Raw genomic sequence first — 26,626 nt, forward strand, 5'->3', positions numbered from 1 at the left:
ATGGCTCGCTGCTACAGTCACCTTTTAAGATAATGCCAAGGTGGCTACCTGCCCAACTTTCCCTTCTCTGCAGCTGTTTAAGTACTTATATTGTCCATATCTTGGTTTGGTTCATTCTGTGAGAGAAAGAGGTCTCTCAGCCTCTCACCCACCAACTGTTAAGAACTAAAGTTCTGCTTTGAATAAGAAAAATACAAAATAAACCCATCATGTCAGTTGTATTTAACCCCCGAAGCTTCCAGGTCAACACCTAACCACACTTTCAATAGGTCTTTATGAGTTTATACACATGGAATGTGTTGAACATGGTCTGTTACGTCCATTTAAGGGGACTGTTTAGATATTCTCTGGTGGCTTATAAAATACTTGCAATTTTCCATCTTACTCATTCAGGAAGGTCTGATACCTTGCAGGACTCATTTTTAGCCGAAATACTCCTCCTAGAATCATAGAATGGTTGGTTGGAAGGGACCTTAGAGCTCATCCAATTCCAACCTCCTCCCACGCGCAGGGGCACCTTCCACTAGACCAGGTTGCTCCAAGCCGTGTCCAACCTGGCCTTGGACACTGCCAGGGATGGGGCAGCCACAGCTTCTCTGGGCACCCTGTGCCAGCGCCTCAGCACCCTCACAGGGAAGAACTTAGAATCATAGAATCATAGAATAGTTAGGGTTGGAAAGGACCTTAAGATCATCTAGTTCCAATCCCCCTGCCATGGGGAGGGACACCTCACATTAAACCATGCCACCAGTGGCTCTGTCTAACCTGGCCTTGAACACTGCCAGGGGTGGAGCATTCACAGCTTCCCTGGGCAACCCATTCCAGTGCCTCACCATAATTCTGCCTAAGAAGAATACAAGCTCTAAAAGGCTGCCAGTGAAATCAAGGTCCTTGTAGCCTCTTGAGAGTATTTTTCCCATAAAGCTGCAAAACCATGAGCAAATAGCCTTGTATGATAACTCGGAGGTAGACACACAGGGGAGGTTGCTGAAAAAGATTCTGAGTTATAGAATCATAGAATAGTTAGGGTTGGAAAGGACCTTAAGATCAGTTAGTTCCAACCCCCCCAATCTCCCTTCTGTCAGGTTAAAGCCATTCCCCCTTGTCCTGTCCCTACAGGCCCTTGTCCAAAGGCCCTCTCCAGGTTTCTTGGAGCCCCTTTAGGTGTTGGAAGGCTGCTCTAAGGTCTCCGCAGAGTCTCCTCCTCATTTCTGTTCAGTCATACTGGGCCCCTCTTAGATACAGCACATTGTAACAGCAGCACATCTCCACAATCTTAGAAGCAGGCTGTCATATTGTACATGTAGACAGAATCCAACTCTCTGCAAGAGTGCTGGGCAGACCCTGTCTAAATAAATTGAGTCCTATCTGAATGACAGACTCTGACTTCTCTTTCTGTGCTGTTTGTTCCTTCATGCATTTCCCTTTTTGCCTCTCAGTAGCTCTGTGAGGAGTCGTTGCTCCATGACTTGCTGAGCTCTGCCTGCTTCCACTTGCCTGGGAATAAATCATGACACAGGTTTATTATTCTGGGTCACTGAAATAAACATCACCTCCAGGAGCACATCTCTTGTCATATCTTAGCTTTCAACGTTGCTCTGAAGGTAGCAGTTAGTAACAATGCTATTAATAGAGAACAGAAAGTTTCCTGTGCTTCAAGCAAAGGCAAAAGGAACATAATAAATGCAAAGAAAATAATAAAAACCAGCTAAGGAATATGGCTGCTTTGAAAAGCACACAATGCTTGATCCTTACTCGATGCAAAGATCGCCAGTGGCTGGTAGAAACCTGCAGGATTTCTTTTCCAAAGAGGTTGGAGTAAGCTGAGAGCACAGAACTGTCTGGGTGTTTTAAAAAGTTAATACCTTCACAGCTCTTTTGCTAGCAGGCAACTCAGGATACACAAAATACAGCAGCCCTGGGTCAGCATCTCACTGGTTCCATCCTCTGCCTTGCCTTACCATCACAAAACATCACAATGTTTGAGCTTTGTCAGGCTTGGCTCATGGCCTCACGCACTGTGATACTTTTATACAAAATTTTCTTTCTTAGGACATTAAGATATAAATCACTTGTCTATGGAAGCATCATCAAGCATTTTCTTCAGACCATGTAACTGATCCCTGCTGGGACAGGCCTGGGCTGTGCCCTTCCAGCATGCAGGGACATGGAATTCAATACATGTGTTCTCAGAAAATTCCATGATTCTCAGAGTTGGTAGAAAAGCTCCTGTTGACATAAAGGGTGGCTAAAAAGAAGACAGAGACTCCCTTTTTGCAAGGGGTCATGTGAAGATAAGGGGTGATGGTCACAAGGTACTCCTGGAGAGATTCTGGCTGGACACAAGAGGAAAATTTTTCACCGTGAGAGCAACCAGCCACTGCAATAATCTCTTCAGCACTGGACACTGTTAAGATTGGGCTGGACAAGCTGCTGGAACATCTCATCTTGGTCATGCTTTGCCTAGAAATGTTGGGCCAGATGATCCTCAAGGTGCCTTCCAGCCTGGGATTCTATGACTGTATGACTTCTACAAGGTGAAAGTTTGGCCTAAACAGTTCTGTTTGTCCCTTTTCTCCTAGGTTTCTCAAGTGCCCTTGGGTATCTGTAATGACAGTGCAGCTGAAGACCTGCTGCTTCCCAACATCTTGTTTGCACAGTTCTCTGGCAAATGTGGCGAGCAGTGGCTGGAGACATCTCCCTAGGATGCAACCCCCAGCCAAATGCTTTTGAAGACACCCTGCTAGGAGCAGATTGGGACCTGCCATCTAACCCCAGGGGAACTGGAGCCATTTTTCCCGAGACAGGGTAGACCAAACTGGTGAAACTGGATTTTGCTCTGTGCATCTCTTACCTGTCTTCCTGCAGCTCTGCCCTGTCTATGTAACACATGAGAGGAGAACAACGCCATAGGGCTAAACCCAAAAGTAACACCAGTATTTGCGATCATTCCATCGAAACAGAAGCACCTGGGAATGAGCTATTAGCCCTAGGGTATCCCAAGATTGGTATTTGTTGCAAACATCTTCCTGGGAGTATTCCTTCTGAGCAGTCAAAAAAATTATGTTTCGTTTTAAAAGAAGTCCTTTCATTTATATTCTGGGGCATGCATTCAAAAAATTTCATCTACCCTGTGCTATGAAATTGAGTTTAACCAGTATTTCAGACTGGTTATTTATGTGTCTGTGAAACTCCACCGCACAGTTATGGTTTTAGCAGTGCAGTGATACCTTTGAGTACAGTAAATACTGGCGAGGGTCATGATTTTTCTCAAGCCTTTATTTTAGGCTATAAAGGATCCACATGCTTTGAACCCCCACAAAGGAGCTTTGAAGTATTGTAACAATCCTGTGTAGAAGCCAGAATGCACCACATTTTCCTGCAGCTTCTCAACACATCTTGATAAGAGATGCCAAAATAAGAGGGAAGAAAAAATGGACTCGGGAAGGTCTTTGTTGCAGAGACACTGAACTAGCAACTGCAGTCACAACCCAGAAAGTAACTGCCTTATGGGTAGTTTCCATTTTATTTTCCAGAGCTTCTGTTCATCTCAGAGCTCTACCCCATTCACTGCTATCTTGCAATACAATCTTGCATCATGTGTATCTAATTTCCAAGTGACACTGCGGGGCCTTTACTGAGCTATGTTCACTATGTGCTCTGTGTTCTGGGGAGTGCTTGGTGTTCAGCAAGATGTCCTCACTGGCAGCAAACAGCTGGCTATCTCTGCACTCTTTGTCCACCAACTAGCTGAGCTGGTGCTTTGCATTTCAAGCATTGCAGCTGGGATAAGCTATACAAATAGAATAAAAAGAGAAGTACCTATCCCAAGACAGCTAGGAAGCCACAGATGAAGCTGCTTTGATTGCAGTAGCTAAATATGCTTTGGTTTTTCTTATGAAATACCAAAAAGTATCTGCTGGAGACCCTTGAGTCTCTTGAGTATGTTCATGCTTGTTTTACTGCCCAGAATATAAGCTCTAAAAGGCTGCCAGTGAAATTCAGGCCCTTGTAGCCTCTTGAGAGTATTTTTCCTATAAAGCTGCAAAACCATGAGCAAATAGCCTTGTATGATAACTCGGAGGTAGACACACAGGGGAGGTTGCTGAAAAAGTCTTGGGTCGTTAGGAAGAGTTAGCCTTGTGTTCAAAAGCTCATTTCTCAGTCTGGTTTGCCTGGAAGCTGAAGCACCTGTGATACGTCCTTCCCATCTCCCAGCACAGCAGCAGCTATGCTATGGACAGTGGTGGTCTGGAGCATGAGCAAGCCACAGGGGGTTTAGGTGGGCTTCTGAGGCAGTTCGCTGGTTGGACTTGGTGGCTGTGGTTGGTCACTCTTGGGCTGGCTTGCAGGAGGGGGCCACGTGGTCTTCTGGTGAAGGTGGCTGTAAATGAGGAATGAAATGTTTTACATAGTTTGGGGAGAAGGACACAGAAGATAACATGAAGACAGCACTGGTTATTTAGGGAAGATGAGAAGTCCATGGATCTTGCGTGGCTAAGTGGATTGTACTGAACATCTGTTTGTCTGGAGATGCTTTTCATAACCATGGTTTGCAAATGTCTACTGTGTGCCTAACTAAAAGCTGTGCTTGCAGATGTTCAGGTTGAGTTAAGGTGATCAGCTAAGACAGTGGACGTAGACATTTAGGTCTCAAAATGCCTTTTCAACAGATATCTTTAGGACATGGCTTTGTTAAATATAAGCCATTTAAGAGGTTTTAGGGAAATTCTTAAGACACTGAAGGTCCAAACAAAGCCATGTTGCCCTGCTCTCCCTGGCTGGACCTTCTCTTGATACCCCAATATAAAAGATTAACACATTGGGTGATGCTTTTTCCCTTACCCAGGACACACAGTGGTCTATAAAAATGCCAGCTAGAGAAGCCATAGACCTGTAAACTCCAGTCTGGCCTGAAGGAAAAAGAACAATTTAGAAAACAAGAGGTCTAGGAATTCACACTGTACTTTACTGTGGAGGGCAGGAAGTTTCTTGCTGTCTAGGAAGGGATATATTTCTGTGACACAGCCATCTGGAGGCCTCTACCTGATTATCTGCTTAAAAGTTGTCAAGCAAAAACAGTTGATTAAAATACCCCGACCAAACAAACAGGAATTTTTAGTATGTGTATTACAGACCAGCAGTTTTGACACCTACTCCTTGTAATTTGGGATTCCTTCAGCAGGCAGGCACTGGTCCCTCTCACATGGCGAAGCTGCAGATGGAAGCACACAGCCAAGTATAAGTGTAGGGTTAGAAAACATGCCCAATGCAAATAGGACTGCTGCATGATGATAATGCATATTTAAATGATGCAGGAACTCAGAAAATGCTGACACACTCATATATCAGAGGTGCTCCTTAAAGCCTACAATAATTTTCCTTCTGTTTGTGCTTTGAAACAAAGACAACGCTGGCCCATGGCCACGTTCAGTTGGTGAATAGCATCAAAGAGTAAAGACTGGGCACCTGTCTGGGGCTGCACACTCACCTGGTCATGACACGGAGGAGAACAGAAACTCTTGTTTTGCATGAAAGGAGGCAAGTGGGTCAAATAACTGCTGCCAATAAATTTTTGTAGCTCATGGACTGAGCTCAGAGACCCGGACTGGGAAAGTTAATTCTGGTTCCCTTGGGGCTAGATGCCTTTTCTCTTATTTTCTCCCATCCACAGACATATGAAAGGAAGGGAGTCAAGGCTGACTGTACACCAAGGAAGCAGGGAGATCACTGTTCTCATCTGCTCAGCATTGCTGTAGTCGTACCTGGATGGTGTAACAAAGGTTTGGATCTGTGGTACAAAGCTCTTGAGAAACTGGACTTGGTCCAGCAAAGGGAGCCCCAGGGCTCATAACCTGCAAGGAGAGGCTGGCGGGGGCTGAGGGCTGGGCTTGTTTAGCCTGGCAGAGAGGAGGCCGAGAGACAATCTCACTCCTACCCAAGGGCAGTTAGAAGGATGTTGGAGCCAAGCTCTCCTTGGCGGTGGGAGACAATATAACTGGGGAAGTGGCCATTTACTGCACCTGGGGGGGTTCAGACTAGATGCTGGGAAAAGCTTCTTCACAAGAGCATAATGCAGTGTGAGAAATGCATTATCTAGAAAGACTGTGGATCTCTAGCACTAGACCTGAAAGCACAGCTTTTACACCTGCCACAGACCTGATCTAGTGTGATGGTCCTACCTAAAGCAGAAGAAGATTTGACTCCTGATCTCCAGCAGTTCCTTTCAAACAGCGTTTCTATGGTTCGGTGAAACCATCCTCCTGCCTGTTCAAATTTTCCCCTGGATAAATGCCTTTCCTCTGGCCCTGAGCACAGATCACACCCTTTGCCTCCTTAGGCTGCGAGTCTGCATTTTGGATTCAAGGATGAGTCACATGGATACAGGGAGGGCAATTACATCTCAGTTAGGAGGAGAGCATCAGGTACATGCATAGGAGGCTTAACTGGTATGGCAAAAAAAAATATGGATATAGACAGTGGTGGAAATTGTAAATAACCCAAAGAGAGATCCTGGAGATTTGTTTGGATTCAGGTTTTTCCAGTTAATTCATTGCTTACCATCCTTGCTGGAGAGGATTGGCGCTAGCAGTTCTTTAGCTTCTGATAGCAAAAGGTCAACAAGATCTGAAGATGGAAGAGATGTATCTGAAACTGCGTCTGTTTTATCCTCTTCTGTTTCACTGTTGATTCTTATAAATATGGAAAGTGCCATCAATACATCTATCATAGATTGGTCATTGAACATCCTGGCCAGCCTCCCATGAAGGATATTCTATGTAAACTCTGTGTATTCAGGGGAGGTTGCACCTCAATCGCTCAATAGCACAGGAGACTCTCTTTTATACATACTTACATCGAAACATCATTGTGTTACAGACAGGTATCAAAGTATTTTTTTGTGTGTCTCAAAACCATTTTTCCTTCACTGTATTAGAAGTAACCATCTTGGAAACTTAAAAATGGTTTCCCATCAGTCTTCAAAATGACTTTTTTTTAAAGGCTCAGGTCATTATCAATGGGACAGTGACCTTCCAATGGTTTACCCAGATAACAACACACCCAACAGTTGTAATACATTTTGTTCCAAGTGATAGGAGATAGGTTCGGGTTGTACCTATCTGAACTTCTTTCCTGCAACCATGCTTGCAGTTGAAAGTCACGCTACCCGTTTGTCTACATTCTGTCAGTTATTGTAACTGCTGATAAAAATTAACATGGTCCTGAAGCCAAAACCTGGCTTATATTAGGAAAAGCAAATGGGTTAAAATTCAGCTTCTTTAAGGCAATCTGCTTAGGGCCTCTGCTAACAAGGGCAACTTAACCAGAGGAGTGTTTCATCTATTCACTCCCCAAAAAAGCCTGAGCAGAGGCCAGCCCCCACCAAGTGCCAATCCAGCAGCAGCCTCCAGATCATCTTTCTGCCAGGGTTTCACTTCCAAAGTGACAGTATGTTTAGAAACTCTGGGTAGGTTATGTATGAATCACCTTCCCCCGAGAAAGGTCAGAAAAGGACATTTCACGTTGCCGTTCATGGTTCCCGGAAGCCATCTCCTACCTTTTCTCATCTGGTAAATGACGGGCTGCGCTCAGGACCTTGTGAACGTTCTGCCATGCAACAAAAAAAAAAAGAAAGAGTAAAAAGGTTTCAAACTTGTAGGAATGAATAATTCTTGAGAACAAACCCCATGGGCTTTTCCTGGTGATCAGATTGAATACGAAAGTAATCAGCTTCTGCTTATTCATTGCCCTTGGAGTGAATATCTCAAGGCCTTTTGCAACTCAGACAACATTCACAGCCTATGCAAATATACAGACACGTCTGAATTATGTATTTTAATATCAACACTGAAATATATGAAATGCAATATAAAAATACTCTTCTAAAGAACAATTCTGTGGGCTGTGTTTCAGCGAGCCTTCAACATCATTACCAGCAATCCCTGGGTTCTGGACTGTACATGCATATGTGAACTCTCATTACCACGCATGGTTGGTGAGCCCTAAAACACTGCTGAGGGATGTATAGAAAAGGAAGATATCTTGCTCCAGTGGTTGATGCTTGACCCTGGGGCCAAGTCAAATCCATTTCCGAAGTCCAGCCCCAAACCGCATGGGCACCAGCATGTAGTGCTGCAGTCTAGAGGCATCTCAATTCTTCCTTCTCTGACACAGCATCTACACTTCCTTTTGCTCCACTGTTTCCTATTGATTTCAAAAGCTCTTGGGACAGCCTACTAGTAGATGTAGCAAATATACTGAATGCTAGTGCTTCCCATGCTGGCCAGCTTACTAATTACACAAGCTTGTATTCCCAATACAGGCAGTGAAGTGGAAGAAGAGTCAATTAAAAGACTAAAGCAATTACGTGTAAGATTTTGCAGGAAATCTGGAGGGAAAAAAGCACTGTAAGAACAAACCCACTTTGCAAGTTCACATTTGTTGTGTAGAGAAGCAACCTGCAGTTATACAAAGGGAAGGTTAAAGGACAATTTCGACAGCCTCAGCTGGAGCATCGGGGTGGGATGGGGTGAGCCGGGGTAGCAGAGCCACCAGGCAAAACCTGCACCATGGCGTGTACACAGCTCTTGGGTATATGAAGATATATGAGTTCATTTCCTAAATTCTCCTAACCAACAGACAGTGCTTTTTTAGGATAAGATAGACAAAATAAATAACTATCTCTTGCTTATGGAGCAGGAAGCTATTTGGACTTGCAAAATCACCCCTAAGGTAAGAGGCCACAGTGATGCCACCAGCACCAGTTCAGCACTTCACCTGCACAAACAGGAGCAGTTTCCTGTTGCAGATCTCCAGGCGCTTCCGGGAGACTTCTGATTTTCGTAACTGGCCGTCAGCCAGGGACAACTGTCTTTTCAGCTCCAGGATGTCCTCCTGTGACCAGGAGGGAGAAGAGAAAGGTGTGATGACACTTCAGCCTTGGCTTTTGGAAACACCGATTTATGTCATTTGCTACAGACAGAAAAGCACTATTCTTTTGGAACAGACAGTGGAAATGATACAGATTGTAACACAGAGCTAGAGACCATGTTGGCCTTGTGGTCATACAGAGCACATGATGTGTGTGCTATGTTCCTTTTCTCCTTTATAAATAGGAGGAGAACCTATGCAAGAAGGATCCAGGAGGGTTGTGGGTTTTTTCCCAGGCTGAGGGGTTGCATTACCTCTATTTCAGAGACGTGTTTTGCTTTCTTCCCTGCCAACTGCATCTTCAGTTCTGCAATTTCAGCTTCCAGCAAGTGGATCACTTCCTCATAGTCCTGCTCTGCACTGTGAGCCTGTCTCTGCACGACCTCTGCCATCTGCAGCTTGCTGTGCAGCGTCCGGTTCTCAGAGAGGAACCCCAATGCTTTCTGGAAGCAGTGAGAAATCATCATGAGTGCGCCATGTGCTGCCAACCATCAAAACCACCCTAAGGCCCCCGTCAACCTCTTCGCTAACCTGGTTCAGCCTCTGAAGCTCATCTTCCATCAGTTTCTTGCTGTTCTCCATCTCTTTCAGGAGAGACTACAGAAAACATTTTCACTGCATTAGAAACAACAAGCGATAGGACTTTCCCAAAAGATGCCCTGGCCTTGTAGCCCCTATACTAATATTTTACAGCAGCAGTCATGTGCACTCTCCTCAGCCCAATGCTCTTTGGGCTGCGACATGCCTGCAGAGATCCACCTGAACATAGCCGTAGTGCTTAACATCCATGCCAGCAACCTGCAGCTGGGTCAGGATTAGAGGATGTGCTCCTGTTATTCAAGGACTTGAGCTATTTGTGAGATGTTTGTGTAGTTTTAAACACATTTGCTCAATGCTAAAAAAAGTGACAGCATACTTTCAGTGCAAATCAGTTTTGTTCCAAGTGATAGGAACAAATCAGGTTTCATTTGAGGTTGAGAGCAAGAAAGAGGCAGTTAAGGAGAGCTGAGGGGAGTCTCCTCTGTAATGAGGAATGCACAAAATGCAAGCTGGTGACTTCTTAAGAGGGTCAAGCTACACCGTTACCCTCACATAAACTACAGTGAGCTACAGCAGAAGGCACCAGCCAAGAAATCTGCTCAGAGAGGCTCCACCTTTAGCCTTCGGACTTCTTGCCGCAGATCCATCATTTCCAGCTGCAGCTGCTCCAGCTCCTCATTGCCATTACAGCTGAGAGAGTCAAAGGTCTACAAGGCAGAGGGACAGACATTACACACTGCTTATGCTTTACCAAAGGCATGGGGCTTTATGGCAGGCATATTCCCTTTCCTTACCCAGAATAAGGATGAATCAGAATCACTTTGAAAAGGAGTCAGCAGTTTTATGCAACAGATCAAAAGGTACATTAAAGAATTCAACTGTGTGGGATTTTTTTGCACCCCACGGGATTTCACTCTCTGATCCCTGACACAGCTGGAATAGCTGTGCTACAGTGAGCTTTCATTTTGTGAACCAGGTGAAATTAGCTGGAATTGATTGAGTATAGCTAATTTGCCTTCTGCATCCCTGCCAGGCTGCTTCCTTCATATCATGCCATCGATATCATCATTTCCTTATTAAAAATGAGAAGAGTGAGGTCTTTTATAGCATTCTTTATAATCAAAAGGATTAATGCATACTTCTGTTTTCTCTTTATAGCTCTGGAACTATGAGAAAATAGTAATTTAGCTTTTCCCATCTCAGAATTTCATGAATTTCACAGGGAAGATGCACAGATTCAGTGTAGAAGAGCGCAGGACTGACCGGAGAGTGAAAAGCTGACGTATCCAGCAAACTGGCCACTTCATGCTGCGTGAAGAGCATGGAGTTGGAATCCAGACCAGACATGTCCAGCTCCTCTTGCATCAGATCCCTGAGTGCTTGGAGAAGATCTGTGAGAAAGAACTAGTTTTTACCAGGCTAAAAGAGAAAGGTGCTAAAAGTGTGGTAGGAGAAAATGCCATCGATTGTGGGGATATCCACTGACTGCCAAAGTCTTCTCTAACACTCGTGGGTTCTTGGGCCATCCCAAGGGGCTTAAGTTGTTGACATTCTTTACCAGACTCTTATTTCTTACCCAACTGAAAAAGACTTCATCTTTTGAAGCCCCCAAACTCCAGATATTTTCACAACAGAGCTTTTAGGCTGTAGTCCTCAGAGTTCTAATATTTTAAGCCAAAACCACATTTGTCTGACAAAAGGCACCCTCGTACTTGCTGGCATTTCTCATGCTGCTTATTTAAACAACATAGAAAGCCCCAGCTCAATGTCTTCAGCACTTAGAAAAGGTGTCACATTGTCAAGTCTGAAAATCCAGGTTCATTTTGCTTCCTGACAGGGAGGGAAGTACAGCATGAGGAGCTGCATGGTGGACCGGGTCCCAGCTCCTCCAGTCCTCACCCCTTGAACTGCACCAGGGGCTGGGGCACACATGAGCAGCGTCTTTACTGCCAGCACATTTGCCAAACACCCCTAATTGTCCTTATTTCTATCACCACTAACTACAGAGGGAGGGAAAGAAGGGGGGGAGCGAGCAGACGAGCTGTGTGGATCAGTTTAAACCACTACAAGCCCTTAGCTCTTGGGAGAGGTGTGTGATTCCAGATGCCATGGCTCACTCAGCACAACATCCAACCAAGATTCTCTACCTGGTGGGGACAATGCTGATGGCTTTGAAGGTCTGTGGAAAAACTTCTAGGGAGCAGACCCAGTGGGCTAGATCAGCTCCCGCAGGTCACAGAAACCAGAGCAGGCTTCTATCTTCTGCATGTCCTCTGGCCAGCTCTCACCGGGAAAGCTGGGGTTGAAGGGAAAGTGAGCTCTCACCGCAGCTTTCTCTAATTCTGATTTTACATATGCTTCTGCCAAATGCCTTCTTTTGTATTAGTGACTTTTCTTAGCTGTTTTGCTGCTATATCAATATGTAGGCAGGGCTTCTGTCCTTTCCTAGCAGCCAGAAAAGCTATACAGAAATGAAAAGCCCGTAACACACAGAGCTGTTTGCTCACCTCCATAGGCCACTGTCCCCTGCGAGTCTGTGGTCAAGCTTTGACGTAACTGCCTCTTCTTCTCCTCAGTCACATCCAGACCAAGATACTGCAGAACCTTGAGCAGAAACAAGGAGCCTTTAAAAAGAAAAATACTGGAAAAGCAACTCTTTGAAGGAAGTGCTGGGAAGACACTTGGTGCTGGGTTTCTGCTGGAAGTGGCTCTCAAGCAGCATCTCCCAAAGGAGCAGGCTTGGGCTAGATTTCCAGCCTCTCTCTTCCTACACGTGTACAGAAATGTCTGTTCCTGAAACACAGGGATACATTCACATCCCTCCAAGAACATTTTATACAGGCTGCAATCAAATTTGCAGCTATAACAGGCTGTCAGGGCTTTATCAAAAGCTGGTAGAGCTGTAACAAGGCTCAGCTGCCAAGAGCTCAGCCTCTGCTCTTTCTCTTACTGCCCAGGAATTGTGTTTGGGACAGAGAAGATGAAAGCTATTCATGGACTTTTTCCTGTGGCAACAGGAGACATTCAAGCACTTCACTTCTCCACTGCATCTTTTGCTCTCTCATTATGCCTGATGCTCTGTCTTTTGCTGATATTATCTGTTCAACCGGAGGGCACCACACAGAAGCAGATAAACCTGTGCAAACCCCACTTGCTGCTGGCAGCAGCAAGTAAAAGCTTTAAAAAGACAAAGTCAAGCTCAGCAGACTCTGGGAAAAAGCCGGAGTTAAACGCTTGCCTGTCCCAGGCTGCACACACAGTTCCTGCACACATATGGCCCAGCACGGTCCCATGGGAAGGGGCTGGAGGTGAATCCTTGTGCGTATTCCTATCACCAGCAAGCCCATGGGACCTGTCCCTGTTCATGGGCTGCCCCCTGCCCACCACCCCTGTGAGAGGTGGTGCTGCAGGCTGCTGGGATTTGGGGTGCTGATGTTGGCACCTGGCTTGGGCCACCCCAAAACCATCTCAGGTTGTGCCGGTGCATCACTGTGCATGTCTTGACTCTGCCATCACTGCCCACTCGTAGCACTGGCTTTTAAAAGGGGAAGCCGAGAGTCCCCACTCCTCCCACCAGAGAGGAGCTGCGTTTATACCCGTGACGAGCAGAGGTCGCTGCGAAAACGCAGTCCTAAATCCTGCTTTGGGAGAGTTACACGGGTTTAGAAAAGAAGCTCCTGGTTGTGAGCTGCCCTCCCGAGAGCAGCAGAAGGGCGAGCGCTCCGGCTGCCGTCGGGTGGCAGCAGATGCTCGTGGCATCGGGTCCCCTTCACAGTCCCCGGGCCCTGCACAAGGGCCCTTCAAATTCCAGCAATACCTGGAGGGGGAAAAATGCACTCCAAAAACCAGAGTGGGGGCATAGATGCCCCCCAGGGACACTGCCTTTCACTGGGGTCTCAGTGAGCAATGGGCAGCTCCACTCCCTGCCCTCTGATGGTGCCCATGGGGTGGATTTTCTATACAATGATGAAAGGAGCAGCGGTTCTGGTTGGATCCTCAGTGAGATATGCCGTATTTCAGCCTTCCCTTGCCCACGCTGGGCTGCCCGAGGTCCCCCCAGCAGCAACAGCAGCAAGCTTGGAGGGCAGCTGCCTACACCTACAGCCCTGAGTCAAATGCATTATGTCTAAGGGAGGTGCAACTGCCAGGAGGATGCTTCTGGAGCTACCTGGAGCATTGGGAAATCGCCAAGAGGAAACGAAGTGTGCTTAAATTCCCCTTCAGACACAGCTGGGATGCTTTAATACACCCTTTTCTCTCTTTTTACCTTCAGAGGCTGGACAGTGGCTCTGCACCCCACATCACTATTGCTGTTCCCAGCACAGTGTGGTTGGTATCCCGGAGAGGTGAATGGGAATTAGGCTGGAGCAGGTGGTTTGGTGGAGGATGATGTGTGTGCAGGTGAGGGCACTGATCAAGTGCTATAGCTTTACTCGGCACAAGCAGGAGGGCTGGGGCTCTTCAACTATATCTATTCAGGTTTGCATTTTTTAGTCTCTCAAAAAAATAAGCAACATAGTGACCCCCTGGGGTGTCACATGCCCGTGTGTGACATTGGCCCAAGATTCAAAGCTGAAAGGTCTCAATCAGTTCTTTCACACAATATCTATACAAAGAGGCCATTCACCTTAAGCTTGTTGTGTTGGCAGCTGGAAGCAAGGAGGTATCACACTAGTGGATTATCTTCTGCATAGCATACCTTGGGAGAGGGCTGAGAGGAGATCTCACTTTGGGGAGAGAGGCCCATTCCACTTACCAGCTCCAGTTTCCCATCCTTGAGCCGGATATGGGGATCCAGTGCTACTTTTGGTTTGGTGGCTGAACCTGCTTTGTGATTAGATGCTGAAGCAGGTGCTGAAAAAGCAAATATAAAGTTCATGAAGGAGTGGTTGGGTAGAGGAAAGAGGTACCTGCAAAGAACAGCTGAGAACTGTTGCTGCATGAAATATAAAGTGTGTGCAGAAAGCCAAAAATCAAAGACCAGGATTTACTAAATCCAGTCCTGGAAGGCTGAGCTAGGGCACTGTTGAAAAGACTGGATACTTGGGCAAACCATTGCTGAAACTGGGCTTCTGCAGGGTTTGAAATGGGACATTCCATCCGTGGACCCAGGGGTGCAAAAATAGCACTTTGGAAATGTCCGATCACAAATTTTTGTGGAGTCTGGAGTTATGGTGATCTGTGAAAAGAAAAAAAAACAGCAACCAACAACCTGCCTGGTTTTGCCTTCTTTGTTTGATTAAACAGAACTGAAATGGAACATTGTATAAAATCATAGAATCATAGAATGGTTTGAGTTGGAAGGGACCCAAAGGCTCATCCAGTCCCAACCCCCTGCCACGGGCAGGGACACCTTCCACCAGACCAGGTTGCTCCAAGCCCCTGTGTCCAACCTGGCCTTGAACACTGCCAGGGATGGGGCAGCCACAGCTTCTCTGGGCACCCTGTGCCAGCGCCTCAGCACCCTCACAGGGAAGAGCTTCTGCCTAAGAGCTCATCTCAGTCTCCCCTCTGTCAGGTTAAAGCCATTCCCCCTTGTCCTATCTCTACAGGCCCTTGTCCAAAGCCCCTCTCCGGGTTTCTTGGAGCCCCTTTAGGTATTGGAAGATAAAAGATTGGAAAATGCAGCCTTGGCTTTCACAACATCCATGGAAAAGGGAGTCAGTGGATTTAAAGCAAGGTAGAAAAACACTGGTGTAAGACTTTTTCCTTCCCCAAGACTGCAGAAAGCTTTGCACCCTCAGTTGGGCAGGAGAGTGGGTTTGAGTAGAAGGAGCCACATGCTTTGTGAGGCAGATACAGAGGGAGAAGGAGGCAGAAACGACACCTGCTTTGCTGGTGAAAAGCTGCCCTGAGATCATCATTACCATCAGTACCTTCACAGCTGGAATGGTCCAGAGCACAAGCCCTGCTGCCATGGCCTGCCAGCTGTGCTCCTACCTCCCTGAAGAGAACCCCACCTTTCCCACTATGATTAACTATTGCCCATAAGGAACTGTGACATTCCCTGGGAAAAGGGCTGCAGAAGGCATTTCCTGCTCCAGAGCTCCCAGACTCCAGAAAGGTGCAGCCCTGCTCACACCCTAGCTGTCAGCCCTGCTTGGTGACAAAATTGCTTCTCGTGCCAGTGGCACGGGATGTGCTGAGGGAGCAATTTCTTTCCCCTGCCTGGGATTTGGTTAACATCACAGGAAGCCCTGGACTGCCAATGAACCCATCTTCTCCTGAACCCCTCCTGCCCATCAGGGCAAGGACCAGGCATAAGGAGAAGGCAGCAAGAGGCAGGGGAGGTGCTGCACAAGTGTAATCCTCCTAATCCAGGTATTCATCCGCCCTGCTAACACCAGCAGCTGGGAAGCGGCAAGAGGTAATAAATGGGCTTGCTAGAGCAGCCACCAACACTTTACTCTCCAGGTTCAAGGGCAGAGCTGTTACCCTTCGATGCATGGCTAATCAGGATTAGCTCCACGTGGCTTTCCTGCCAGCTCTGGGTAGGGAGATATCCAGGGCAGCTATCAGGCACAGAGAGACCGGCAGTCACTGGCCCAAGCTCCAGGCCTGGCTGCTGCTCTTTCAAAGCCAGTTGTCTGGTTTCATGGATGACAACACTGACACAAAGCCTCCTCAGCGTCTCACATGAAAAACTTGTGTGTAATAAAATCCCCTGGCTAAGTCAGGAAGCGATTAGGTCATTGCTGTTTGCGGGATTCTCTACATGACCCAGGGTTTACTGCCCGTCACTGGGACCTCTGGCTGTCAGTGGTGGCCATCTAAGAGCCTACTCGAAATCAAGGCTGCAGGATGCTCGGGGCAGGGAGGACAGAGCAAGGGCAGTCCCAGGGTCTTTGCAGTGAGAAGCATGGAAGCATGAAGCCTGCTGAGCTTGCCCAAGTTGAGACGGGCATCCCTGGGAGCCGAGCACTGATGCACACCCAAGCCAGCACTGTCTGCTCCCTGTCTCTCCTGCTAATCCCATGTATAGACTAAACACAATTTACCTTGCAGTCTTGCTCTCAGCCTTCCAGATGGGAATTACAACATGGCACAGGGATTGGCAAGCAGGGCCAGTGCCTTGGCAATGCATGGGGAAGGAAGGGCTGACAAACTTGGGTCATGAGAATGATGGTAGAACTTGGTAGGGATTCATTAGGGAAAGCCCATTGTTTGCTTGTGGCAGGAGTAACCTTCATATTATAGGAATATGGAGTATCCTATTGGAGGTCATCTCCCTTGACAGTGGACTATGGCAGTTACTGAGGTTTCCTCTGATTTCTGTGAGACCTGTGAAGCTACATGATGATTTGAGTTCACCCGCTCTTGTTGACATCGTAGACTGCATCACGCCCCGGGTCGCTGAGTACAGCACAAGTCTCATTAGTTGACTTTTTTAAACTGCGTCCCAAAGGACCACCATTCCCAGCAGAAGGGAATGCTGCCTGCAAGGAGACCTGCTGCGTGCAGCTCTTACATGATCTTTGCACATGGGCAAAGACACTGCTGCAACTGAAGCACAGGCTGGGAATGGGAGAAGTTGTTTCCTATGAATACCTGAGACCTCTTAGGCCTTAGTAAAGAATTTTGCTACTATGGACAAACATTAACATAATTACTACCTGTTAAGAAAGCCAAGCTGCTGCCTCCCCTCTCTCCCAGCAGGCTGAGGGTCATTATCACCCCTTTAGATTCCACTACAGCAGAATAAACACTGATCAGAATTAATTCCATCCTCCTCAACGCTGAGGAACCAAGGCTGTGCTTGTTACCTACACAAAGGAAACAGTTTAGCAGGGTTCTTACCTGACACAGTAAGCTCTGGTGGGCAAATGTCTGGTGACAAAGAAGGCACAGGAAAATGATTTTCATGTCTGTTCTAGAAAAACAAGAGAAAGCAGCACGAACAGTTGCTAAGCAGAATCTGCTGGGATAAATAATAAGCAGAAGATAGATGTGGTTGAGAGAGAGGAACCCATCTGTCCTATAAGGAGCAAAGGCCCCACATACACATCTCTGGTGCAGGTGGGCCAAACTGGAACTGTGACTGACAGCTGAGGGTGCATTTAACCTTGTATGTTTTTCCCATAGAGGTTCTCCCTAAAGCTCTGCATCCAACCTACCAGTGAGGTCCTGAGCCTGACCACAGCCAGTTTATCATTTGCCCCAAAACACGTGGCAGGCATGGCAGGAAGCCGAGCCCAGTGCAGAGCCTTTCTTAAGTGCCAGGTCATGGCTGGAAAAATAGTCAGATGCTGAGCACCACTGAGACAGAGCTTCCACAGCTGGGATCTTAGATGCTGAGAGGAGCACAGGATGAGTGCTGAGGACATACAGACAGATAGCATGGGTGCCAGAGCACACTTTCCCTAGTGTGGAAGCCCAGACCTCATTAAAAGTTCCATCTTTCAGCAGCAAAAGGAGGAAAGGAGCAATTGAAGTCCATCTGGCAGTGTAATTTCATACAGGTGCACACCTTTACACAAGCGCAGCCTTCTGCCAGTGAAGGATCTAACTGCATCACCCAGCTACACATATGTGGGCTAAGGCTGACTTTCATGAGCACGTCTCCAGCCTGTTACACCCAAAGGCAGTATGTGTATGACATTCCTGCCAGTCTGTGCCTCCATAGGGTCTGGAAAGAAAGATCGTTTATGAATGATGCTTGTATGGAGGGAACACCCTGATGGCCTTTGCTAACGGAAGCTTGTGTGAAAGAGGGCAGAAGAGACACCTGGAATAGCACCAGTCCAGGAGAGGGGTGACAAATGCATAGAATCCAGCCACAGACCTAAATTATCATGAGGGTTGTGTGGTTAAACTGTCTCACCACGCACAGCTCGAGTACTTGGCTCTGCAAACGCAAATACACAGCAAGGCTTCATGGGAAGAATTAGACTGGTTTATCATTAGACTAGTGAAGAACAGAACTGGGCTGCTTGGGAATGCTGCGGATTCGTCCTCATCAGAGGAGAATAAAGAGTGTTTCCTGCCTCTGGGTAGGAAGTTGTTCCTGCCTTTGCGTAGGAGACTAGATCAAACCGACTCCAGAGATCCCTTCCAGCTCTATGACTGGTGTTGAATGAGATGCAGGTTCCTATCCACAGAAGGGGTTTGTGTTTTTAAAACCTGAGACTTCTGAAGCAGGTCTGAATGCAGGCTCTGGAGATGAAACTCCTTTCATTACCTCTACAGATGTCTCAGATCCAAGACAGAAGAAACAATATTTCGGATTTAAAATGCCTGGCTGTAAACCAGGGCTACATACATCAGCATTACAGACTTCCCACCATCAGGAAGGACTGCCATGGGGTCCCTAAAGAAGAGTTTTCTGATCAAAGAAAGATCACAGGCTGATGTCTGTAAGATAAGTCTTAAAGATGAACATCAACCTACCTCTGGGGACCTCACATGGACCTTCAGCCTGCAGGAACTCAGACCGTTTCCCACAGCCTTTGGAGGTGGCAATGGGATGTTGTTATGAGCTGACAGTCCAGGATGTAACCGCCCCCTTCCAGGAATAAAGGCCACTTCTGTGCTTCCTTCATGTCTTAAACAAACAACAAGTACAGCACATTTTAACAAGAAAATACAAAGCACAAGTTTGCAGAACTTCCATGCCTGTGGTTCTTTCTCCAAGATAATCTCACTTAAGCCCGTGTAGCCTGCACCAGTGTAGCTGGATCTTCATTCGCCTTGTTGCTTGTTTGAACTTCAGTTCTGTTGCAGAACTCTGCTGGGCAGTGATAGGGGATATTCGTGAGGATGAGAACATTGGGAAGGTCTGGATTACACTTCAGGATGATCCGTGCACTCAAGATTTCCTCATATGACCACCTATCAGGACCACGGAATCCCACACAGGTTTGGGTTGAAAAGGACCTTAAAGCTCATCCAGTTCCAACCCCCTGCCATGGGCAGGGACAACTTCCACTAGACCACGTTGCTCCAAGCCCCTGTGTCCAACCTGGCCTTGAACACTGCCAGGGATGGGGCAGCCACAGCTTCTCTGGGCACCCTGTGCCAGCGCCTCAGCACCCTCACAGGGAAGAGCTTCTGCCTAAGAGCTCATCTCAGTCTCCCCTCTGTCAGGTTAAAGCCATTCCCCCTTGGCCTGTTCCTACAGGCCCTTGTGAAGGTTGAAGCATCAGTTAAGGCTAACAAGCCTCATGCTTCTTAAAGCCAAGCATTGGTATAAAATGAAGAATTCCTGCCCAAGACTCAACAGCACCATGATGATGACAGGAAATATGCTCACCTTATTTTGGCTTTTGCAATTGTTTTTCTGGCCTCTTCATATGTGCTGCCCACCAAAGAATCTTTATTGATAGCGATCAGTTGGTCACCGGGTCGGAGACGACCATCCTAAACAAAGAGGAGAAAGTGACAGCATTGGGAAGGAGTGTCTCTCTGCCCAAAGCCTTCTCCCGCAACACAAATCATCGTTAGTCCATGCAACACATTATTCATCTATTCTTAGAAAAGCTGCTTCAGAACAGCTACAGCCTCTAGGAGAGGCCCCTGTTTGCGAAGTCACCGCGGGTCTCTACGCTGCCTTACCTTGTAACAGTCACCATCTGGCAGAAGCTCTTGAACATAAACCATGGGGCCATCAGGCCTGTTGGATCCACCACTGATTGTCAGCCCTAAGCCTGACGAGTTTGCTATAGAAATGCTCTGGATTCCTGATTCAGTGGAGTAGCTGCAAGGGAAAAATGGTAGCAGGTGATTCCAGGTGATCTGGTTTATTTTCCCATGTCACTGAAGAAACTGCCTGCGATTCTTTCCATGCATGAGCCTTCTAACTTCTCCCAACTTTTTCTATGTCTGCATTATTTCTTCCAACTGACCATGGAAAGAGGAGGTGAGGACTCCCATTTCTTAGCAGACATTGTGCAGCTTTATGAAGATGACTGGCTCGCATAATCCCAAATGCTGGGCAACACTTGTTTGCGTTTAGCAAATAAAGAGAGAAGAAACTAAAGTTTTAACAGGAATATATTTGGCAGCCTGGGGTTTTATAGGCAAAAGGACACAAAGGATCAATGTGGTTATTGTCTGAGTCCAGCTAAATCACCAGATGCCGATTTACACATGGGCCAGCTATTAACCAGCCCTTAGCAAAGGTTAAATTGAAGCTCAGGATACACAGCTATGCCTTACCTGAGGTTTGGACTCAAAATCTCACAAGATGCCTTAAGAAATGAGCCCTTAAGCATCTTTATAGCAAATACCCACCTCCTGTGATTGACTTTGTTGGCAGTGGTAGAGATGACTTGGCCTGTCAAAGATGTGCTGCAGACGGAGCACCAATGTTGAATCCTACCCTCCAAGAACTGCCTGCTAGACAGGACCCAACCAGCCACCAAGAGCAGGCCACAGCCCGCAGCTCCATGCCAGGAGGGAGGTTTAGGGATTGCAGTGAGTGTTTGTGGGAGCAGAGATTTCACGGACCAGACATGCACTGCTGGACAGCATTGCAACAGGGAGGTTCTGGGGAAGGATTTGATGGGCTCAGCAAGCCTTTTCCTCCTCATAGGCTGGGGGCAGCTGGCTTTTCTCTCTCAGTTTATTTCCATAGCAGGCACTCACCAAATAGCCTGCAGTTTCTGCTCCTCCCTGTGTTATCTGATAACTTGAGACACAACGATAGCTACTGATGTGCATCCCGTGCCTCACAGTGACACCAGTGCGTCACTGCCCCGTGCTCACAGCAATGCCATCCCCAGTGGTCAGACACCCTCGTGACAGAGCACCCCCAGACTGGCAGTGGGCCCCTGGCAAAGGCTTTGATGGGGAAAGGAACTGTATTCATGCAGCATGCAGCTTAGTCTGATGAAGAAACATTGCTCGAAGAAATATTTTAGGAAAACATTTCGACAAAATTTAGCTCTAAACCCCTTCTTTAAAATCAAAATATCAGACACTGTCTTGGGCAAGACTGAATCATATCTGAGTCCCGTTGCTCCATGGGGTGATGGGACTTCGGGTGACACCACGATGAGAGGCCACAGCCTGGGAACAATCTGTGGTGAGTAGAAGGGATGGCAGCCACATGCATGAAAAGACCCGTGGCCAAAATGACATCTCTGTGGCTGACCTTGCTCAGCGGCAATCAGTGGTCTGGGATTTCAAACGGGTCTTGCTGCTCCAGTGCCGTGGAGACAAGCAGAACAGCAGCTTAGTGAGGAGGCCACCAAACCAGGTCCCCTCCAGCCTATATCACAGCCTGAAGTGGGTTAACAACAGAGCAAGGATGTCTCATTTGTCCAAACCAGCTGCCAAGTAGATGAGCTGGTCTCTCCTGTGTAAGGGTCTCTCACTTCACGCAAGCAGCTTAAACCTCTGGTGCCAAATATTTGTCCTCTGCAAATCCCTAATAAGCTGGTATTTAGCAAGAGGATTTACTGGTTCTGCAGTGAGGGCTGATTCTCTTTACCAGCAACTTGGCTTGTTTATGCTGGCAAAAGAAGGGAAGCTGCAAATGCTGGGAACAACATGGTCCCAATTCCACAAATGTTAACAGCCTTCGAGCTGTCCCTCTTGAGGAGGGCAACCCCGAGCACCCGGAGGTGAGACTCACAGACAAACAAGCTCTGCCTGTCCCAGCCTCTGACCCTGCGAAATATGAAAGGGACAGATGACCACATGAAAACACATGCTCCAGGAGATGCTCTGCAGACAAAAGGATGCAGTGTCTGTAGGCAGCCGCTGTTGACACCAAAACAAAGGGTGTCAGAGTGCTTGCATCAAGAAGGCAGTGCCTGTGTTTTGTTGCACGATGTCAACGTGCTGGAAGCAGGACAATAGAAAACAAGCTCCTGAAACACCTTCTGAAGGCACCACTGGCCTCACAGAAACACTCAAACACAGGAAACTTTGAGCTGAGAAATACTCTGCTCATGACATGGTCGATAAAGGTGCTGTGTCTCTCCTGTGGGCTGTAAGCTACAGCTTCCCCCTGGGTGTCAAAGGAGAGGAAGGGGAGCAGTTGCATGGTTAACCATATTGCAGGCATATTGACTGCCTCAACAGGGAAGTTTTCAGCTCTTGGGCCCAGGCTTCCCAGGACCAGTCAAGATGCCACCGCAACAAGGACTTCTAGAAGATGCTGTAGTCTCCTTGCCGTCGTGGTGATACGGCCATATAGAGACCATAAGGATGGACAAAGCAGTTCTTCAACCGCTGGAATTATTTACTGGATCTACCTCTAAGACAGTGTCAGCTCTGGGGAGGCCTTAGAGCAGCTCCAGTGCCTAAAGGGGCTACAAGAAACCTGGAGAGGGGCTTTGGGCAAGGGCCTGTAGGGACAGGCCAAGGGGGAATGGCTTTAACCTGACAGAGGGGAGACTGAGATGAGCTCTGAGGCAGAAGCTCTTCCCTGTGAGGGTGCTGAGGCGCTGGCACAGGGTGCCCAGAGAAGCTGTGGCTGCCCCATCCCTGGCAGGGTTCAAGGCCAGGCTGGACACAGGGGCTTGGAGCAACCTGGTCTAGTGGAAGGTGTCCCTGCCCGTGGCAGGGGGTTGGAACTGGATGAGCTTTAAGGTCCCTTCCATTCTTATGATTCTATGATCTTTGTGACTGACCAAGGGACAGGTTTGCAGGGCCAGCCCTGTGTGACCCATACATACTGTGCGTTCAGGGGATGCGCCGGGTTCCCGATGAAGGGGCCGTGGGAATTGGCAGGGCTCAGCAGCAGCGGGCTCTGGGAGCGTGAGGAGGAGCCCGAGGATGTGCTTTCCAGGTACCGACCTGAACAGCAAAGTCAGAGTCAGTGCAGGGAACACAAATGCTCCAGGATCACCCTCCTCCCATACTCTAACACTGAGAGCTACCACTATTTTCCCAGGCTTTTGGGATAAATCACACGATATTTGAAGACCTCAATTTATTGCTCATGGAGAAGAAACTTGGAGCTGCCTCAGCACAGTTCCAGTTGGGCCTGTCACCCCTCTGCCAGCCCCACATACCTCTGCATAGGGGAAGGATGATAAGCCAGAGGGTGGGCTTCTTTCCCTATGCACACGTGATTTGGTGCCCTGGCATCTTGCTTGGGTTGACCTCGTTTATCTCATTGAATGTTTCCCTTTTGCAAATGAAAACATAATAATCATTGAATGAATGACTGCTGAAAGGCTTTGAAATCCACAGCAGAAAGCTGCACCCGCAGAGGCAGGTGCTGATGGGTTAACCTGCCCAGCACCCCAGTCAAGCAGAGTGTGGGGATGTGACAGCAGTTACAGGACTTCTCTTCCTCAAACCTCCACCCAAACTCCTACACAAATCCAATCATCACTCCTGCAATATAACACTGGGCAAAGGAAAACTGTCTCAGCAGCAAGAGGGGCTTTCGGTTTCCCCCCAAAGGCATCCTGAGCTACTCACTGCTGCCGTGCAGGACCGGTGAGCTCCGTGCTGAGCCCGTGTTGCTCTGGGAGCCGAACTTCTCCAGCAGCTCAGAGAACTCTCTCCTGCAAACAAAACCAGGGCATAGTCAGCGGCTGCTTGAAACTATTCCCCCCCTGATTATACCACAATGATGCCTCTGATGGCAGCAGCTTACTACCAAGTCTGTAGGTCTAGCGCCTGCCAGCAGTGGGGAGCAGACAGAGCTTCCTCATGCCCTGGTTTCAGGAGGCTGTGCAAGGCTCGAGGCCAATAATCAATCCCATGGCAGTGCATGTTCCCGCGATGGGCTGGAGCTTTGGGGTGCTCCTTCCCTGCTCTGGGAAGCGTTCAGGGCAAACTTGAGCAAGAGGAGCTGGGAAGGGACGTATGGACAAGCACTGCTGCTGGGGACTGTTCTTCTTGAGGGAGGCCTGATGAACACAGGAACCCTGCCTTGCACCCCAGCCCTGCACTCCACCACATGGAGCCTCCCAGGAATCAGCTGGAATAATTTCACCTGCAAGTGTAAGGCTCCAAAGTTTTGTTAACAAAGCGCACGAATCACACAGACTGCCAGAAGGAGCTGTAACTATGCGAACATAAACCAAAAATGCTTGGCCCGTTGCTGACTCCTTCTAGAATAGTTACGTGTAGATTATTCTGGTTCTAATTCTCCTTTTCTAGACAGCAAGCAGATCCTTCTAGCTCTTGCTGTGGTAAAGCTGAAAGATGGCTTCTGGAGCACATGCAAAAGAAGCATCCCACTCCTCTGAATCCATCCATGGCAATGTCCTTCATGACCTTCTTAGGCTAAACTCTTGGAGTGTAATTCCTTAACAAAGACCTGCATGCATAAAGTGTGCAGTAAATGTACCGATATCAAGATCAGAAGGGCTTGTCGGGGAATTCAAGAACAGGGAAGAATGGCAGCCCGCAGTTAGCATGATCCCTTTGTCTTGAGGTAAGCCACCCCTGCTTCCTGAATTACATCCCTGCAATGTAACCTCATTCACACCATCCATGGAGAGATGGCTCAGTGCCCAAGTGCCTTCATTAATGCTTTGCTTCCAGGTTGAGTTTGACCACCATATAACTACTCAAGCATGCTGAGCCCCTGATGAGCTGCAACTACCTGTGCACAACAGTGAGCTCTTCTTGACCTTCCTTTTGTCAAATGTAACATGCTGAGTTTTTTAAGCCCATTAAGAACCCCCAGAAACCATGTTTACCACCTCCTACATAATTTCTGTAATGCTTCTTTGAGCTGCTGTGAGCCTCTCACATCCTTTGGGATGCGGAGGCACAGAAAGGGGGTGCCATGCTCAAGCATCAACCTGCTGTGCCCATCTCTGCCATGGTGGCTCTTCACTGCCAGGAGCATGCTGCCCCTCTGCAGCTCTGTGGTCCTCTCCCTTCATAACGCAGCACTACCTGCCTGATCCAACCTTTTGGCAGAGAGAAGAGCCTCAAGGATGACTCATTTCTTACATGTGTCATTACACAAGCAGCCAAGCAATGGGGAGGGACCCTGAAAGTGCTTCTGCAGCCACATTAAATGTCTGCTTTGAAGGCATGAGGGAATCCCCATGGGAAGGTGCCTTCTTGATGCTATAGCCACAGGAAAAACCTGGTTATGAGTGAATAGCTCTCAGACCTGACAGTCAGACAAGCTCAAGACATAAATCTGCAGTAAGCCAGCCACAGCAAAGTTTCCTCAGTGAGGAGACTGCTCTTACACACAAGCAGACGTTGTGTCATCTGCGTACTTTACCGGGACAGAAGTTCTATATTATTGGCTAGGTTAGAGTCAACAATATTAAATGATGAATGAATCATCAGCTCCTTAGGTTCCTGCTGGAAGTGCTCTCAGTAATTTCCATCTTCCCATTAGCAACCAGCTCATTAAACAAACTTCAAAGACCAGTGCCTGCCTTATCTAATATTGCCATCAAATCTATGCCTTGTTTATTCCATTTAATGCTAATTTCAAATCCAAGTGTCACACAATACTCGGGGGAATGCCTTGGTGAATCCCAGTACTTTGCATTAACACTGTTGTATATATCAACTAAACCCATGGACTTAAAGACAGATAACTGCTTTGTTCAGAACCCCCACTTTCCACAAACCTGTTTTAACAGGGTGTTTCATGGCATCAGACACTGAAATATGTGTAAAAGCACTGAGAAAGTGGACAGGCTACTTCGATCCTATAGCAGCAGGACAGTGGTTTGCTGATCTGTGATTCCCTGGATTAAGCTTTGGCTAGGTCTTACCTCAGCAAAGGTTTTCCAACTTTCCAGTAAAGCCTTTGTATTCCTGTGGGTGATTCACTCCCATTTCACTGGTAACACATACAGGGATGGCCTTGTCCCTCCCTGACCTATTGCAATGGCTGTTCTAACATGCTGGAAACTAATGTATTATTTCCAGTAGTTACCAAGCCACGAGCAGCCGGGTTTTTGTTCTGGGCTGGATGTTTCTGTGGTCATCTATTGTTACGTTTTCCTCAGATAATAATTCACCAGAGCACAGAACAGGTTATGAACTTAAAGCAACGGCTGAAAAACTCTTAGTCAATGCAAATGCAACTAGTCAGGCAGCTCTTTAAATCTTACTAAACAATGCAGCCCCAATCACAGATCCAAGCCGTCAACCTCTGTTATAAGCAAGGGCAGGTATGACCTGAGCACTCTTTGTTGTTGTTTATTTCATGTAGTTAAGTCTATCCACAAAAGACTATTTATCATTATTTGCTCAGAGCCTGAACTACTTG

The 26,626-nt window shown here is 47.4% G+C and overlaps 1 protein-coding gene across 1 annotated transcript in view; it reads right to left on the reverse strand.

Moving 5' to 3' along the window:
- Nucleotides 1-3,307: 3,307 nt before the first annotated feature.
- Nucleotides 3,308-26,626, reverse strand: part of LOC136017715 (syntaxin-binding protein 4-like) — a 43,989-nt gene continuing 20,670 nt past the window's right edge. Inside the window, exons 6-22 of the mRNA XM_065686237.1 lie at nt 23,848-23,933; nt 23,094-23,214; nt 20,023-20,164; nt 19,721-19,827; nt 18,859-19,012; nt 17,269-17,341; nt 14,228-14,325; nt 11,979-12,075; nt 10,735-10,862; nt 10,086-10,178; nt 9,463-9,528; nt 9,186-9,374; nt 8,779-8,895; nt 7,559-7,608; nt 6,562-6,692; nt 5,158-5,215; nt 3,308-4,384 (exon numbers count right to left, since the gene is read on the reverse strand). Coding sequence (XP_065542309.1) covers nt 4,279-4,384; nt 5,158-5,215; nt 6,562-6,692; nt 7,559-7,608; nt 8,779-8,895; nt 9,186-9,374; nt 9,463-9,528; nt 10,086-10,178; nt 10,735-10,862; nt 11,979-12,075; nt 14,228-14,325; nt 17,269-17,341; nt 18,859-19,012; nt 19,721-19,827; nt 20,023-20,164; nt 23,094-23,214; nt 23,848-23,933 — 1,816 coding nt within the window. The 3' untranslated portion in view covers nt 3,308-4,278. The remainder of the gene's footprint in view (nt 4,385-5,157; nt 5,216-6,561; nt 6,693-7,558; nt 7,609-8,778; nt 8,896-9,185; nt 9,375-9,462; nt 9,529-10,085; nt 10,179-10,734; nt 10,863-11,978; nt 12,076-14,227; nt 14,326-17,268; nt 17,342-18,858; nt 19,013-19,720; nt 19,828-20,022; nt 20,165-23,093; nt 23,215-23,847; nt 23,934-26,626) is intronic.

Source organism: Lathamus discolor, chromosome 6 (genome assembly GCF_037157495.1).
Source record: "Lathamus discolor isolate bLatDis1 chromosome 6, bLatDis1.hap1, whole genome shotgun sequence".
In the NCBI taxonomy this organism is placed as follows: domain Eukaryota; kingdom Metazoa; phylum Chordata; class Aves; order Psittaciformes; family Psittacidae; genus Lathamus; species Lathamus discolor.